General features: G+C 34.7%; 1 protein-coding gene and 1 long non-coding RNA gene across 3 annotated transcripts in view; one reads left to right on the top strand and one right to left on the bottom strand.

The window, feature by feature from the left end:
• The window catches only part of LOC132795333 (uncharacterized), a 96674-nt gene that overhangs the window by 11485 nt on the left and 65975 nt on the right, over window positions 1-19214 (top strand). Inside the window, exon 2 of the long non-coding RNA XR_009633432.1 lies at window positions 8255-8338. This is a non-coding gene — a long non-coding RNA (uncharacterized LOC132795333). The remainder of the gene's footprint in view (window positions 1-8254; window positions 8339-19214) is intronic.
• The window catches only part of LOC132795326 (dorsal-ventral patterning protein Sog), a 46795-nt gene continuing 38681 nt past the window's right edge, over window positions 11101-19214 (bottom strand). For both annotated transcript variants that reach the window (XM_060805979.1, XM_060805980.1), the window contains 3 exons: window positions 16877-16936; window positions 13697-16071; window positions 11101-12950 (listed from right to left, as the gene is read on the bottom strand). In XM_060805979.1, coding sequence (XP_060661962.1) covers window positions 12744-12950; window positions 13697-16071; window positions 16877-16936 — 2642 coding nt within the window. In that variant the 3' untranslated portion in view covers window positions 11101-12743. The remainder of the gene's footprint in view (window positions 12951-13696; window positions 16072-16876; window positions 16937-19214) is intronic.

Genomic DNA, 19214 nt, shown 5'->3' with positions numbered 1-19214 from the left:
TATGATTTGTGGTATATTAATACTCATATCTTTTCACTTGGATAATGATGCGTTTAAGTTTTCATTACCACTTACGTAATATTTCTAATATGTACTTCTTCTTATTTTCAATTGTCTGCTTAAAGAATTTTCGCATTTCTTTTCTACACCTTCTTTTCTTTCTTTTACAAATTTTCAATTAAACAAGTAAAGTTAAAGCTATGTGTTAAAGTGCAGCCAAGAAGCAGCTGCCCTTGTCACATTACGTATACGCCGCGTGGTACGTTTATTGTTTTGCATTTGCTGCTGGCCAAAATCGGTGGCAACTAATTGTCGCATTTTGTTGATGTTTATTGAATATTATTATGATGTTTATGGCTTTTGGCTGTTATTGTCATGCTGACAAATTAGTTTCACACTTTGCAAATCGCCAAATTGCCAAAAGCCACCACAAAACACAACAACAACAACAGCAACAAAATATTGCGAGATTCTGTGAAGTTTCTCGCCCACAAGCGGAACACCAACGAACGAAGCTGAAGCAGAGGCTGAAGCTGAAGCTGTCTTTTCTCATATTCAATTCAATTCATTCATGAACAGAGCCAACCATCCGGTCTTTAGATTCCATTCATTGACTGCTTCGTTGAAATTTTTTGTTGGTTGTTGGCAGTAGTCCGCCCACAAATTGATTGAGACCTGGCCAAAGTGACTTTTTCGGCGCTGCCCGCCGCCTGCCTTGCATTTATAATTAGCTCCAAATTTGTCTTTGCAGCCGGTTTTTTTGGTCATGTCCAGTTCGACGCAGCCTGGCCTGTCTTGGCCTGGTCAACATGTTCTCGCCAAATTGGCGTAAAATTCATAAAAAAAAAATGATCAAATTTTTCGCTTTGCTTTTTTCGGTCATACCCTGCATTCGAGTCTCTTTGGGGTGTGAACAACTTGTACGATATGTGTGTGACAGACAGAGATCTTATAATATATCCATATCCTCCTTATGAATTACTTTTATATGGCAAAAGAACTCCTACTGCTTTGACTGGAAATCTGGTATATATTTATTTATTTATTTTAAGTGTAATACAATATCGATATATCACATATAGACTTTAATATATGTTTGTATTTTTGGTATATTTTATTCAGTATATGGTTTTATTGAAAATTGTCTTATGAATAATATACCAAATACAGATTTTGGTATATTCCAGTATTTTTGCGCCATATTTTTGGTATATTTTTTTGAATATGGTTTTATTCAAAATGTAAAACAATATAAATATACGAAATGTATTCTTTGTTATGATTTCAGTATTTTTGGTATATTTGTGGTATATGGTTATACTGAAAATGGGTTTATGGTATATTTGGAATGAAGCACAATATCGATATAACAAATATAACCTTTGGTATATTTTAATCTTTTTGCGGTATTTTTTCGGTATATTTTTTAGATTATGGTTTTATTGATAATATCAATATAGCTAATATACCGTTTGGTATATTCGAGTATTTTTGCGATATAGTTTTTGGTATATTTGTAGAACGTTGAAAATATTATATACATATATTGAAAATGGATTTATGGTATATTTTGATATAATACTTATCGATATACCAAATATAGCCTGAAGAATATTTTAGTATTTTTGTGATATATCAATATACGAAACATCCTTTGGTATACTTTAGTTTTTTTGCGGTATATTTTCGGTATATTTGTAGAATATGGTTTTATTAAAAGTGCGTTACTGCGGGTATCTCACAGTCGAGCACACTCGATTGTAGCTTTCTTACTTGTTGTCTTTTCATTCACTCTCCAGGGTAACTGCTCGTCGTTGTTTGTGTGTGTGTGTGTGTGTGTTGAGAGCACTCTTTTGTTTATTATTATTTTGATTTGTCGAATTTTGTAGAGTTTTTCTTGCTTTGCGCGTGGTCAACAAATTGGTTGAAAGCAAATCGCTTTTGCGGTTGAAACTGGAGCAAAGCAAATTGAAAGACAAGCCAAAACACAACAACAAAAAAAACTAAAACAAAAAAAACATTCTCCATTCTTGCTTTACAGTTAGATTGATGGCGGGGTGTGTTTTCTGTTTTCTGTTTTCCATTTGCCGTTTGTACAATTGTCAATTTCATTCAATTGAAGTTGCAAGTTCAATTTCAAGTGGATGGCATCAATCATAAAACAACAAGATAATAATAATAATAATGTTCAGTTCGTTTTGTGGTTTTTTCTAAATATATGACAGACTATGGCATAGATAATTGATTTATATATAGCATTATGCCTTTAGCTTATCAGCAATAAGCTGGAAATCAATCAAATCATAATGAATTGTTCTTTTTTGTGAATTAAAAGTAGTAAATAGATTTCTGTTTTAGCATTTTTTTATACTATATACACTTTTAATTTTATATATAAGACTTTCGAAAATGCTTCATCTCAATGTAACTTTTATTACTCTAAAGAATATCTAAATTCTTTTTAACTAATAAGTTGTAGAATTTTTATTAGCACAGAGCCATAATAAACATCAATAATATGATCAACATCATATAAATGCTGAATATTGCGGTATTATCATTAAAATATACCACATTAATATATACTATATTAAATTAAAGTACTAAAATATACTATAATATTAAAAAAAAGTACTAAAATATAAAGTACTAAAGGCATTACCTAAATTTCTTCAATCTTCAATTTCTAAATTCTTCAATCATATGATATCCAGTAATAATATATCATATCTAGTAATAAAGATTTAGAATTTCTTAAAAGCATTAAGTTAACTAAAGTTGAATTCAACATTTAAAGTTTCTGCTTATTTAAATCTGTTTCCCTTTTTTTTGTGAATTCTTTTGTGGAATCTTTTCACAGTTCGCAACATTTTTCGTGCCACATTTATTTGTGGAAAGTATAAATTGAAATTGATATTTAAGCTTAACTTAATGCAAGACTTTCAGATTGAAACCATTTTATAATATGCTTACATTATTATTTGTTTATTCTTATTATAATAGAACTCCTTATTAAAATTTATGATTAAAAATAGAAATAGAAAAATACTTAATAACATATATGTTTATTTAATTTTTTTAGATTTTCATTTAGTTTCTAATCTGAATTCTATATATCATAGAAAAAATGATTGTGAACTTAAAGATCACACAGAAGTTTAGGTTCTCTTCAGCTTACATTCTTATCCATATGTTTTATAGGGTATTAAATGGGTGTTGTCAGCTGATCAAGCTGATCTCAAGTAACTTTTAGGCGATCCCTCGGGTTCACTTCGAGATCACAATGATGTTCATGTGGAGTGAAGTGTTGTTGCTGTCATTGTTGTTGTTGTTGTTGTTGTCGTTGCTTGTTGCAGCAATTAGCCAACGACAGTCGAGTGTCAACGTGATTTGACCCATTGCCGCATTTGCATTTGCAATCAAGCAAACAATAACAACAACAACAACAACAACAACAGATGAAGGAAGCGAATTTGCAACGAAATTCAATTTCAATTCAATGTTGAATGCCAAATGTTGCATATGGAGTGATCAATGTTGACTGGGTGCCGGAATAATCGATTGGCATTTCAATTAGTTGGTCAAATATTCAGTCATTAAAAATAAATTAATTTACTTCAGTATTTTTTCTGAAGTTTTTTAACAAAAAAAACAAATTTACAATTAAGTAGTCTGAAAAAAAACTTCTGAAATCAAGATTTTGATATTAGAACTATGAATTTTGGTCTCAAAAGTTGGTCAAGTTCTTAAAAATGAAATCAATTAGCTAAAGTATTTTTCTTTAAGTTTTGTTTTTAACATAAAAACAAATTTACAATTAAGTAGTCAGAAAAGAAATCTTTAAATCAAGATTTAGAACTATGAATTTCATTTTTAAAAGTGCGTCCAAAACACGAAAATTTTAATGTTAGAAAACACATCTTGATTTCAAGAACATTTCATTTATTTATTTAAAAAGGTTGGCTATAATTAAAAATAAAATCTTAAATCTATTAGTAAAGCAATGAAGCATGAAGAACATTTAATATATGATCCAATAAGAAGAACATATCTTATAATTTGAAGACTAAAAAGCATATTAAGACATAAAATGAGTTTAAATTGTATTTTATTGTTTTTCTTTTATACAATTTATGTATTATTCTACCATTTTATGATTATGTTTTTAATATATTTATTATACTCAATTTTCTATATTTCATCTAGATATTTCATTTAAATAATTCATTTATATTCAACATTTTATTGCAATCTTGCAAAAGCAAAGAACAAAATGTTCTCATCAGTTAATAAAATAATCTCTTAATATGTATCTTTTATTCCAATATTGCAACAATGTTAACCAATCCAAGAACAATCGCTTGATCATGCATTCAACTAATCAAGCAATCAATTGGCTGACAGTTGCAGTCAAAACAGCGAATGATTTGGTATGAGAATCAATAAAACAGATTGGTGGAAGGTGGAAGAGGGGGAATTAATCCTTAGTAGTCGTAACTTGAGATCAATAAAATGAGTTATGAAAAATGCTTTGCATAATTGCCGCACTTCCAATTCCAAATGAAATTGCGATGGATTTGGAATCAGAATCAGAATCGAAATCGGATTTGCAATTGCAATTGCAATAGCATTTTCATTCTGAATCTCATTCTCATTTTCAATTTCAATCTCATGTTCAATTTCAATCGCCCGAGTCGACAGCTGAGATAATTGATGATTATGAGTGTCGGTTAAATGTCGTGAGCAAGTTTTTTCTTCTTTTTTTTTTTTTCGTTGTGCTGTTTTTATAACTGTTGCAACCGCTGAGTGCGAGTGCGAATGAGAATGCGAGTATGTTTATACACATGTAGGATTGGATGTGTCTCGTAAATCAAGTGAGCCAATGCTATAGTTGCTATACCGGACCTATTCCATTGGCTGACAAGGCATGATAAGTGTGTGTGAAAATTTGGAGGTGGAAGAACAAAAATAGTTCAATTTGACAGACAGATAAGAAACAGTGCAAAAATCAAATTTATATAAAATGTACATAGAAATAATTTTATAGAAATAATAATTTATTGCTTGTAAAACTAAATAACACTGACATTTAGTATTTTTTTATGCCAACACACACTTGAAGTACTGTAGTTCAACTTTAATTCATAGTAATAACGAAAATAAAAATATTTTATTGATACTAACTAATACTGGAAGTGTAAAGTAATACTGAACTAATATATTATATAATACTCAATATACTAAGATTAAGATTAGTATAAAAAATACTTAATAGTAGTATATATTGAGTATTGCTTATTACTTTCAGTATTAATTAGTATCAATTAAAATATTAGTATTTTCAGTATTAGTATAAATTAATGATTGACTACATTGTTTTAATAATTAGTTAGTATAAAATATACTAAATAATTGTGTATTCAGTATTAGTTAATATCAATTAAAGAGTTTCAAATTAATAGCTATATTCTGAATAGCTAGGGAGGAGTATACAAAAATACTAAATAATGTTATATTCAGTATTATAATTTACTTTCTGTATTGGTTATTATCAATAAAAATATTAGTTTTTTGGTATTAGAACGAATTAAAGATTAACTACACTATTTTAAGTATTAGTATAACAAAAATACTTAATAACAGCATTAACAGCATTATTTTCAATATTAGTTATCACTTAAAATAAAATTAATTACAATCTAACTAATACTTAAAGTAACGTAGTTAGTAGAATAATACTAAATTCAGTATTTATTAATTTCTATATTAGTTAGTGTCCATTAAAATACAAGTATTTTCAATATTAGTATGATTTAAAGATTAACGTTACTTTAAGTATTATTTAGTATAAAAATACTAAATTCAGTATTATTGGTTACTTTCACTATAAAAGTATTAAACCAAATATTAGTATTTTCTGTATTGATATGAATTAAAGATAAACTACAGCACTTTGAAGTTTAGGTACTATAAAAAATACTAAATAATAGCATATTCAGTAGTATTTATTACTTGCAGTATTAATAAATGAAGTACTGTACGTAGTATATTCAGTATTATTATCAATTAGGGAGTTTCAAATTAATAGCTATTCTGAATGACCAAAAATATGCAGTAAGGTGTTTTCAGTATTAATTAGTATCGCTTAAGTACTGAATTTAGTATTTTCTGTATTAGTTAGTATGCTGTATTCTGAACAATGAAATTGTTGCTAGCAAATTCTTTAATTTACCAGGTATCTCGCGGTTGAGCACATGAGAATTCAGCTACCAGTAGTTGTAAATAGTCTGTAGAGTAGTCGATAGAGAGTTGAGAGCTGTTAGATATCATCTAAGCGATTCGTGCTGCGCTTGTTGTTGCTGTTGTTGTTGTCAGTCAGTCAATAGCACCAAATGTGGGCGCTCTAAGGTTTGGCCAATTCCATTCCATTCGATGCCATTCAATGCGATTCGCTGTGCTTTGCTTTTGATATCAATGCAAATGACAATTGTGTCTCCCTGCGATACGATGCGATGCGATGCGATTTATCGGCCATATATAGTCAATATAAGATGCCATCTCGAACTGTCAACACGACAGACGCCAACGCCACAAGCGCCACTTGCAGCCATACTTGGCTCAATTCTTCTCCCTCTCTCTCTCTCTCTCTCTCTCTCTTTATCTCTCCCTTCCTCTATGCTGCATCTATCTGTATTTTTATACCCGCCATCTATAAGGTAAAAGGGTATTATAACTCTGTGCCCGCAGGAAAAGTATGTAACAATAAGAAAAGGAATCATCTACGATCCTTAAAAGTATATGCAGCTGTGAACTTTGAAATAGCAGTACTAGCATTTAAAATTGAAAAATCTCACTGTTCCATTTTACAAACATAATGTGCAGGGATCAACTAACAAAAAGGATTATGCAAAAAATTCGATATTTCGTTTTTTTTCTGCCGCACTGCTATTTTAACGTTCACAGCTGTATAATCTTGATCAGCATATGTACAATATACTATAGTAGACAGTAGACAATATGGCCATATCCGTGTATCTTTTTGTCTGTCCGTCTGCATGAACTCCTAGATATCAGAGACTATAAGAGATAGATATATCATTCTTTTTGCCCACAGATCAAGTTTCTCTGAAATTGAGGGAAAATTGAGGGACTTAGTTGCTTTGGCTCACAAATTTGGTATATTTTGCGGTCTATGGCATGTTTTGGTATATTTTTGAAATACCAACTATAGTCTTTGGTATATGTGTATATATATGTATATATATATATATATTACTCTATGGTATATTTCGAATGTAGTGCTTCATCGATATACCAAATATAACCTTTGGTATATTTTTAGTAATTTTCTGATATATTAATTTTACATTCTTTCAAATTAATACCGCACTGTATTTGCTTTAACTCGAAATTGGTAGCGGGTTTATTTGGTATATTTCTGTATATGGAATAATTATTCGATATACCAAATAGTATTTGTGGTATATTTTAGTATGTTTGCGGTATATTAATTTGGTATATTTTAAGAACAATACCGGATTGTTTTGCGTTTACTCGGGTTTATTTGGTATATTTTACCTATATGGTATATTTTGAATACCAAATAAAGCCTTTGGTATATTTTCAGTATTTTTGTAGTATATAAATTTAGTATATTTTGAAGAACGAACTTTTTTACTACATATTATTCAAAATGGGTGCCGGGTATTTCTCAGTAGAGTACACTCAACTGTAGCCTTCTTGCTTGTTTTTTTTTTGTTTTGTTTTGCATTTCGATCGCAGATTGCATTTGCTGCTGCTGCTGCTGCGACCCTTGCGTGTTGTGTCTTTGCACAGTAGCTAACACATACTTTTAGCTGCCTTTTGTGGGCCACACCCACCACATCAGCCTCTCCCCCCTAACCCCTAACCCTTCCCCCTCTCTGCCTCACTCTCCGTCTCGTTCTGTGTTTAGTCGTCACCTCAAATGGCGACGTATTCATTTGTTTGCTGTTTGCCAATCAGCCTGTCAATAATTGTCAACAAGGTGTGACTATGCCAATATTTAATTATTCGATTTCATTTGCTTTTTGCATTCGGACCCCAAAAGCAAACTGCGCAGCCAGCGTATTAGTCGACGCATACCCTGCAAACGTCGCTCAATGTGCAAAGGGTATGCCAAGTGTTCATCAATTTCAATTTCAAATTACATTTCATTCCTCATTTAAGAAATTTATGTTTATAATGTACTAATAATTACATTATTCTATTCCAGATGACAGCCAAAGTGCTTTTTTTTTGTTGTGTTACAAAATTTAATATGCTCAATTCTTCGAAGTTTCTTCAATAATTTTTAAAGGTAAGCGAGTTCTAAATGTTATAATTATATTGGACAATTTCTTATATCAGAAAAACGAAAGTTTAAATAGCAACTTTTATAGATTCTTTTGAGTTGAATAATGCTTGATTCTGAAATTCATAATAAGCAAGAACAGCTTTAATTTTTATATCGTTTCTTAATGTTTGATTCTAAAATTCATAATAAGAACAGCTTTCCTTTTTATATTGAAAATTAAGTATCATAACTTTGTTCTTAGAAGGAAATATAATTGTCACAAAATTAGTAAGGTTAATAACAATTATTTGTTCTATGACAAAATAAGATTTAGCTCCTTTTAATTTATTATTTCAGATTTTGTTTCTAATGTCAGTTATCAAGTTGAAACTTAAAGGAGAGTTTCTGGGATTTCTATCATAAAGAAACTTAAATTCTCTCGGACAATATTGTACATTATACTTGATTCGAGAAACTTTTGTTATATTTTCTGTATAATAACTTTATTGTAATCCTTCTTTGAAATGAATTTTATGTCAAAGCTTTTTAAACTAAATACTAACTTTTCTTGTAATTCAAACTACGTAAAATCACACTGTATTGAATGCAAGTTTCAGCGCTTGAATGTATAAAGAATACATTTATTTTACAGGGTATTTCTTAGTCAGCACCTTGACTTTTTCACACGGCGAACTTGATGTAACGTTTGCTCTTAGTCTCTCTTAGTCTTTGTTGTCTGTCTCTTTCGCTCGTTCAATGAGTGCATTTGCTGAACTATTTACGTTAGCTTAATGCTTTTATTGTTGTTGCTGCTGCTGATGTTGCTTAAAATTTGTTAAACATTTGCGTACAAAACATTTGACTAAAACACTATAAATAAATGAGCGCATAAAGTGCGCAAACGTCAGCAAAGATTTGATAGTCAAATGATGGGAATTGAATAATATTTTTGGATTTTATTTGATTATAAAAGAGTTTTTATTGATGGGTATTAAAACTTTATGAAGTTGTTACATACATTCAGTTCACTTCAAAAAGGATTGTATCGATACTTATTCACAGTGTGGCCAGATGAACATTAAAAGGGTTGCCATATGCTTATACAATAAGAACATATCAATTTCTTATAATATCATTAATTTCCATGACTTTCCTTAATTAAATTTTAGTTGAAATCTTTTCATTAAAGTCGAATGTATTTCTTTGTTAAATTTCATATGAAATTTTATTTGAAATCTTCTAATTAAAATTAAATGTATTTCTTTGCTTAAATTTCATATAATTCGAAATTTAACTTTTCCATTTTCATTTTTTTAAGTAACTCTTCTTTAGCTTTGAGTCTTTTCTTTTCACTTTGCAAGAAGTTTATATGCACGTCCAACATAGCATATTTTAATTGAAATTGCAGTAAAAAAAATATTAAAATATATATGCTGAAGTAGGAAACTCGATTCGGCGCGCTTTCCAATTTGCAATTCTCACATTTCAATCAACTTGGAATCGCATTAATTCCATAATATGTTTGTTGTTCGGCCAGTCATCAAAACTGTCGCATGTCAATCAACTTTTATTGGTTGCCTCAACGACTTTTGGCCAAAATTGTCGCCTCGCCGATTCCGGCGGATGTCGGATCTTGATATAGTATATCGCAAAACAGTTCCCAACTAAAGATAGAGATAGACAGAGAGAGGCGACGCACTTTAAATGGGCAATCGACGCTCTCCATTTCGAGTCATGCAATCATCATTTGCAGCCTAATATGCACGATATTGAGATCGCAGTGAGCAACAAGTTCGCATACTCAATGTAAGTCATGCACATTTCGCATACCCTGTAAAACGGTGCCTTTGACTAAATGTGGTATAGTCGACTAAAAGAGTTTATACATTTGAAATTCCCCAGAATTGTTGTTGTTAATTTTTCTTAAGCTTAGGACTGAAGAATATTATAACTTTGTGTGTACATATTGTATATTTTTAGTATTTTTGCAGTATATAAATTTAGTATATATTACAAATTTGGTATATTTTAAACTTTATTCAAAACGAGTAATGGGTATCTTTCTTACTTGTGTATATTATAACTTAATGTCTGCATACAATATATTTTTGGTATTTTTGGGGTATATTAATTCGGTATTTTTCCACAAATTTAGTATATTTTTAACTTTATTTAGCGGGTATATTTCTTACTTGTTTATACGTCTAAAATTTCCCCTAAAAACCGGAAAAGAAATCAAACTCTTAAGAATTGTTATTAAATATTTTTAACAAGTTCGCATACCCTGTAAAGTATGATCGACTAAATAATTTATATCCGCTGCTCATAGTATAAAATGGTATTCCAACTTTGAGCTTTGAAAGTATTATATATTTTTATTATTTTTAATTTGGTATATTTAAGATTAGTACCGATCATTTTTGCATACCCTGTAAATCAGTGCCGCTCTTAAATGAGGTATATTCGACTAAAATAATTATCACCGTTACCCATAGGGTAAAATGGTATAATAATTTTAGTATAATTTTGGTATTTTCGGTACATTAATTTGGTATATTTTCAAATTAATACGACTTTAGATCTGAAATTTCCCAGAAAACCAGAGAAAAGAAAAACAAACACTTTAGAATTGTTATTAAATATTTTTATAAATTGATATTTATAAATTTTCGCATTTATTTTCATGGATTTTTTTTTATTTTGTTTTCTAATGTTTCTTTTTCCATTTTGGACTGTAATAAAATGTAGTAAAAAAAAAAGTTTTAAAATAAAAATAATCGAGAATCGTTTTTGTATTTTGTTGTTGTTTATTGTGTTGGTTTTTTGTTGTTTTGGGGTTTTTTGTTTTTGCTTTTTTTTGTTGTTTTTGTTTTAAATTTATAAACACTAAATGTAAATTATTAGTACAATTGTTTTTGCTTTTTGCGTTTTCTCATAATTTCCTTTTCTTGGTGTTGGTTTTTTTTTTTATTTTTTGTTGTTGTTTTTTTTTAGTAAGTATTTCGCAATGAATTGTTTACAATTAATTCATCAATATATCAATATATATATAGATATATGTATGTATATATTTATAAGCTACAAGAAATAAACATAAAAATTATAATAATAAGAATAATTTAATAGAATAAAATTTAATAAAAATTAATACAATTTAATTTTTGTTTTTTGTTTGTTTTTCATTTCCATTGCATGTGTGTGTGTGTGTGTGTGTGTGTATAAATATGTGTACATGGCATTTTCGTGTTTGCTTTCGAATTTTTCATTTTAACAAATTTTGTACATAATTTTTTTCTTTATTATAAAAAAAAAATGTTTTTCTCTCTTTTTCTTTTAATACGCTCAAATGTGTATGTGTGTGTGTGTTTATGCATGTGTGTGTGTGAGTAAGTAACAATTAGTACAAAATAATTTCACTATTGAAAAGCTTGATTTTCAATTTCTTTTTCCTTTTCTTTTTTTTTTTTTTTTTGCATTTTTCTTTCTCTCTCTCGCTCTGCCACGAAATAAAAAAAAAAAAAAAAAACCTTTTGCTTATTCACTAAAAAATATTTGTTTAGATATTTTTTTTGCCATTCAGTCAATCAGTCGAAACTTTTGGTTGGCGCCGCGACGGGACGTGCGTGCTTATGTGTGTGTGTGTGTGTGTGTGTGTGTGTGGGTTTGTGTTTATCGATAAAGTGAACGAACGATAACGATAACAAGCGTTTAATCGCGCCCAAAAGCGTTTCCCACTGCGTTTTGTTTCTCATAAATTAGAAAAAAAAAATTGTTTGATTAAAGTATATATAGACATATAATCGTATATATTATATATGTATATACATGCTCTCGTATGTATGTGGTGTCTATATCTTTCGATATACTATAATCGATATATATCGCTTGTGTATTTTTCTTCTTTTTCTTTTTTCCAAGTGTATTTTTATTATTCTTTATTTCTCTTTTTCTTTTTTTCTGGTTTTTTATTGATTTGTTTCTTACGCTTTCAAATTGCAATTTAAATGTGAATTTAAATTCATTGAAATGAAGAAGAAGAAGCAGAATAGATTGTGCATAGTAGAAGCGGGGAGAATTGCGATTGCGATTTCGATTTTGGTTTTTTTTTTCGTTTTGTTTTGCTCCAAAAATAAAAAAGATCGAACAAAATGCGCGCTACAAGAAGAGAATTTGTGTTGTTAAAGCCAACTCTGCACTGGTTATAGCCTACATATATGTATATGCATAATGTGTGTATCATATATCGTATATCGATCGATTTATCGATCACTCTTTCTTGCTGTCGCTCGCTGTCTCTCTCTCTCTCACGGTTTCATTCTCTGTGCGTTCTCTGTGTGTGTGTGTGTGTGTTATCCAGTTTTTTTTTCATATAATACAAGTTTTCTTCTCGCTCTCTTTCACTCTCTCGCTCTCTCTGTCTCACATTCGCTCAGCTGCTTGTGGCACGTTGCTGATGATGCGGCTGCCGTTTGTGATGACGCCGCGATCGCCGGCATTGCGTCGAGCAGCATTCATCGATTGGCGGGGCTGCCAACTCGCTGCCAGGTTTATCGAACACGCGACGCTTGTTCGAGACACGCGTTTGCTGGCACGTTGATCGCGAGCATCGCTTGCGATCGCAGTTCACCTTCGAGTCCTGCAAATGAATATAGATAAAACTCTATTAGTACACAAAGTCAGGTTTATATATTTTAGAATACAAAATTACAGAGAGAGTTCAACTGCAATATTTGTTATTTAAAGGGAAAAATCAAATTGATCATGTACACCGTCAAAAATAGTTAACAATTGTCGAAGATAAGAAAATTTCTAATTGTGATTTGAAATTGTAAATCTTAAATCTTAAATTTTGGCAATTTTTCTATTTTTTATTAGTTTCACAAACGAATTTCGAAACTCAACTCAAATTTCGTATTTTTGGTATTTTTATAATCAAATTTAGTATTTTTAGTATTTGTATTCATATTAAAAATACTGAATTGTATTTGCATTAATACTTAAAATACTTTATTTGAGTTGAAGTTCGAAATTTGTTTTTAAATATAGAAAAACTGTCAAATAATTTGTATTACACAAAGTGTTTGACAAATTTTTATAATACCAATAAACGATACTAAATACTAAGTTTGAGTTTTAATTGAGTTTGCCAATAAAATTTGGAAATTGTTTTGATATGGACATAAGAAACCTTATTTTTTAAACATTTCAAAATTTGTAAATTAAAATTGCCAAATAATTCTTATTACTCAATAAAATTTCAGACTTTGTTGTAGAATGATAAAAACCTTAATTTGAAAGTGAACTCTTGAACTTTTCTCGAACTTTTTCAAATATTGAAAGTGATGATGAAATTTGTTTTGTTTGGTGTTCTTTGAAACTTACCTTGCAGCGGCATTTGATGCACTTTTGTTCGCCGTGCGACAGCAGAATCGGATGCCATTCCTGTCCGTTCTCGTAGATCTTGTTGACCACCTTGCAACCACCGGCGGCAAGCGTTTCCTCAGCACTATGCGCCGCCGAACGTTGCATGGCCTGATCGTGCAACACATTGGGATTACTGGGCGTATGCTTACTGCCATGATTGCTCTGCTTGCCCTCGGGACAAACCTTGCAGCAGGCCTTCTTGTCCGGTCGATAGGCGAGCTTCTCGCTGCATTGCAAGGGGGGACAAACCATGCGGGGGCAGCGCACCTCAAGTGTGGCAGCATCGCAGCTGCATGTGGTGCATGTGTCAAAGCCATTCGGTGGCAAGAACGGATGCCAACTGGCCCCGGCGGCATGGAATTGATCGCCCAACCGGCAGCCGCGACGTGGCTGCAACAGCAGATCGCTGGCATTCAAAGCGGGCGATGATGATGATGATGATGATGATGAGGATGAACTTCCACCGTCTGGTGTTGTGGCATGCCAATCGGCGGCGGTTTCGCGACGTGCCACACAAGTGGGGCAGCATTCGCCGTCGCGTTGCAACAGCTGCTCGGTGGCCGCTTTACACTTTAGAGCGGGACACTTGATCAGCTCACAATTCGCTTGACCCCGTTGACAGGCACACATGTGGCACGTATCCTGAGCACTGCGCCACTGCTCCGATTCGTTGTAGAAGCGACCGGAGTGAAAGCATTTCGTTTCGCCACCATTCAACATCTGATTATCGTTGTGATCCCCCGGCACCGGGACATTATTATCCGTATAGATGGGGAAACAATGCGCCGGGACTTTGGTGCTCTTCAGCTTGCCACGCAACAACAACTGATGCGTGTGCTTCGTGTGCAACTCCAAATAGCAGACGCTCGTCTCGAGTTTAATCAGCTCAGCTGATGGCATACCGAGGACAAAGCCTTCCATGTAATTCCCAGTGAATTCCTCGAGCAATTTCCGTGTGACCGGTGCTCCGATTGCCTCAATTGGTTTCTCCTCCAAATACAATTGCAAATCCTGCGCCGTGTTGATGCCACTCATCGTCAGTTCGTAGTGGAGATTGCATTCGTTGTCAATGGACATCCAGGCCATGGCCATGGCTCCAGTTGCTCCATGCTCGCCGTGTTGCTTCAGGAGAATTGGTTCCGCAGAGTCGCGAGCATCGGCCACAGGACGTGGCACCAAACGACCGCGTATCAAACTCGCCTCATGCTCGGTGGCCACATTGACACCGAGTTCACCCGCATACAAGGACTCTAGGACTTTAGGTCCCAGCTTCTCCACACTGCCGATGGCCTGATTGAAATTGAAACTGGGCGTTAGATCCTCAAGCTTTGCCTTGCGTTTGCCCTGCTCCTCGATCAGACTGATGTTCGGACGATCGCGAGTATTCACATGATCCGTCTCAATGTTGTACGCCAACGAACCGTCCGTGTTGAGATAGACCCAAGCCAAGCCGCTGCTCCTCGTGCTCAGTTCGTTGCCATGCGGCGGTGCCAAGAGTGTCTGGAAGATCTCACAACTCGCCCGGGTCACAATGTGTCCCTGGATGCGCAGTTGGGGATATTTCTTCGACTCGACGGTCAACAGGAGTTTGCCCCGCGACATCAGACGCAAATTCTGTATGGTAATCGGTGAGGACAACTCAAGTACATTGATCTCCGCCGAGGGTTTTCGCACACGGGGCAACTCATCGAAGATCAGTTCTTTGCGTTCCGGCAATTCGATGCGCACATTCAACGCTGCATCGGCAAACTCCTCAACGCCAAAGACACCGTTAAAGACGAGGGTCAAATGCATCGAACTCGCTGCGCCACTCGATGTCGAGACAATCGCTGTGCCACCGGCGCCGGCAAGCTGAGGATCGGGTTTACCGCTAGCCGTGAGTGGAGGCTCGAGCAGTGAACTAAAGAGTTCCGTTTGCAGTGCCGTGTATTTGGCAATCTTACCGGCGAGAGCCAATTCCGCTTGATGTTTGTTGCCCCACAGCAGCACCACATGCAACCGATCGTCGCGCAAGATGCGCTTGTAATCGCGTGGCACGCGACGCCAAACGCCGCAAATCTTTCCGGTGGCATTCTGATACACGCTCAGGGTGCCGCTGAGGGTCGTCTCCAGTTGATGCTCCTCGAGGATAACTCCGCCATCGTCCACGAATTGTATGGCACGGGGGCGACCGATTTTCGCCGATGTGTAGAACGAATAGTAGAGGTTCTTCTTGTGGAACAGAAAGCGGGCGGTGGCCACAATGTTTTGTGGATTGTATGTCGTGTACATGGATTTCATTTCCTCGCCCTTCAGGAAGTAGGATGTGCGTCCCGTTAGCAGAGCCGCGTAATCTATTGTGGGAAGAGAAGATGTTGTTGATGTGGTGGTCAAAATTTTGATGAAGAATTTGGGATGTAGAATGCGTGCTTTACTATCGGTTATAGTATCGGTAAAGGTTTGACTATCCATTATAGTATCAATTATAGTACATAGAGAAGATGTTGTTCACGGTGGTCAAATTTTGTTGTTGTTGATGTGGTGGTCAAAATGTTGTGTTAGTTTTGAATTTCGGTGATGTAGGTAAAGAGCAACTGAATGTTTTACTATCGGTAGCGATTTAACTATCGATTATATAACGGTTATACTGCGTTTGTTTTTCGCTGAGAAGATGGTTGAAGAAACTGCGTGTTTCACTATCGGTTATAGTTTCGGTACCGGTTTAACTATTGATTATACTATCGATTATCGTGGGAAGTGCGTATTTTAAAGGCATATTCTACATTTGATAGTTAAAAACTGCTGGTATTCTTTAAAGTAATTTACAAAAACGATCCTCTAAGCTGTTAATATATTATTGAATTTTAACCAGTTAATATTTGTATTTAAAAAAGTTGGCTGAACGCCTCATTACAATGAAGAATTGTATTCTTGAAAATGACTTTACTAAGATAGTGTTTGTATTCTTGAGTTGTATTCTTGAAAATGACTTTACTAAGATAGTTTTTCGTGTTTTACTAATGTAATATGAAATCTTTTTTTTTGATCGTTGATGTTTGACTTTGTTTTACGATCGATGGTTAAGTTTGATTATTGCCATCTATAACCGAGATATCGCCTGCATAGTTAATAATGTAATAATCGAATGGTGTTACTTACGTTTCATGTTGCGCTCCTCCTCTTCGCTGGGCACAGGCACATCCAAAGCGACGTCCGTGTCTGTAAATGAAATGAAATGAATGGGAAATCAGTTGTAGTTGTTGTTGCTGGAATTTGCTCTACATTGGAATGCAGAGGTTCAAAGCGCATGCCGCACGCACTGAATGAAATACTGAATGAATGAATGAACTGAATAAAGGACAGGTAAAACGAACCCAAAAGAGAGAAAGAGACAGAGGGTGTTCTGTGTGTGTGTGTGTGTGTGCGTCCAGGTGGCATTCATTAATCGTGCATAAATTGAGACACAGCAGGTAAACTAGACCCGAAATGCAGCTTCCAGGAATTGACTTGGCGTGAAAGTAGGTGGACATTTCCGGCGTGACAAGGGGCAGAGGCATAAACACCACACACACACACACACACACACACACACACACACACACACACACACACTGTGCATTCACAACACAAGAGTTGATTGACAGTGGCACATAAATCACCATCTCAGCTTCGTTACTTCGTTAGAAGTCGCTTCCTAAAGCTGATTATAAAAAAACGAGCCTAGAACTCTCAGTCAGACCCAGCAATAAACACTGCACCCAAATCAAGTAACTCGGCTTGCTGTGCAGCTAATCAGTTAAAATTTGCAGAACAGTTTATGCATAAACTTTTAGCTCATCTCAAGTAACTCGGCTTGCTGTGAACCAATGCAGATGAAACTTGCAGAATATGCAGATAATTACGTAAATTTACAGATTATTTCGATTGTGTAACTCTAGTATCAAAATATGTCCATAATATTCGGTTCTACATCTCAAGTAACTCAGGTTCCCTTAAGGACATCTAGTTGAAATTTGCAGCATATGCAGCTAATAGCTTAAATCTACTAATTACTTCAATTGTGCAACTCTAGTATCGAATTTTCCCATCATCTTCGGTTCTACATCGTTTTGCGTACCTCAAGTAACTCAGCTTCCCTTAAGCTTATGCAGCTAAAACTTTTTAGAACATACAGCTAGTAACTTAAATCTACTAATTATTTCAATTGTGCAACTCTATTCCCAAATGGTCACATAATATTCGCTTTTAATCCATCTCAGGTGTAGTTGAAACTTGCAGGGTATCGACATAAAAATAAACTCGACAGACAAACACAAAGCACAAAGAAGTTGTGTGCGAGTCTAAAGCTAAAGCTGAAGTTGATGCTGCATTGGAATTTCGATTATTTCTTTTCTACCCTCCTCCTCCTCCTCCTTTGTCGCCTTCTGCAGTCGATCTCTTGCCCAAACTCACGACCTCTCATGCTGCGTTAAGCCGCAAAAAAGCACAAGAAGCCGATAAAAAAGAGTGAGGGCAAAAAAAAAAAAAAAAAAAAAAAAAAAATAAAATAAAATCAACTTCTTGCCGCATAATGAAGGGCGACAAATCTGACACCTTGTATAGCATTTTATTGAGCCGAGGCCGAGGTGATATCGACTCGCTGAAGAGGGGTGTGGGCAAAGGGGGAGATGGGGGGTGGGGAAGGGGCCAAGACCGCGTTGCGGTTGCCCGACTGCGTTTGTATTAGTGTCTCTGTGTGTGTGTGTGTAGCTTCAATGTCTCTCGCTGTCCGATCTTATCGCCTGATCTTAATACGAGCCACTTCTGACCGAAAGGCCCCTCTGACTCCCTCCCTCCCCGTCTCTCCACCTCTTTCCTCTCTCCTTCCTTCATCAGCTTGCCTCTTTGCGTTTTTCAATTTGACGCGTCGTCTGCGGCGCATTCTTTTGCTTATTGGTCGATCGGTCGATCGCAGCACAAAGATCCCAGCTTCAGAGGTCCCCGGGACCCCAAAAGAGAGAGAGAGAGAGAGAGAGCGAGAGCAAGAGAGAGGGAGCGAGACCCTCGGCATTGCCCTTGACTCGCGCTCGCTTTGCAGATGAATGAATTTCGTTTCGTTTCGTTTCATTTTTATGCCGTGTGTGGTACTTCTTCTTCTTCTTCTCTCAGTCTCAGTCTCAGTCTTGGTCTTCGGTGTTTTTTTTATTTTGTATTTTCTGTAAGCCAAGATAAATGAGTTTTGGTGCGCACAAAGACGACGACACGTTGCCCATCATGACAACCACGAGAAACGCACAACGAGCAACGGACAGAAATACAGACGGACGGACGGACGGACAGACAGACGGACAGTCTGCTGGACGTTTGGACAGAAGCCGACAAAGCCAGTGGAAAAGACAAACGACACCTTCGTTCGGCATTGAGTCAACGCTTTGGTATGTGGCTGGCTTCCCCCTCTCCACTAACCCTTACCCCTGCCCCTTACCCTTCCCCTCGCTCCCCACACTCCTCAACTGAA

Source organism: Drosophila nasuta, chromosome X (assembly GCF_023558535.2).
Source record: "Drosophila nasuta strain 15112-1781.00 chromosome X, ASM2355853v1, whole genome shotgun sequence".
Taxonomy (NCBI): domain Eukaryota; kingdom Metazoa; phylum Arthropoda; class Insecta; order Diptera; family Drosophilidae; genus Drosophila; species Drosophila nasuta.
This window is presented reverse-complemented; position numbering and strand designations above follow the sequence as displayed.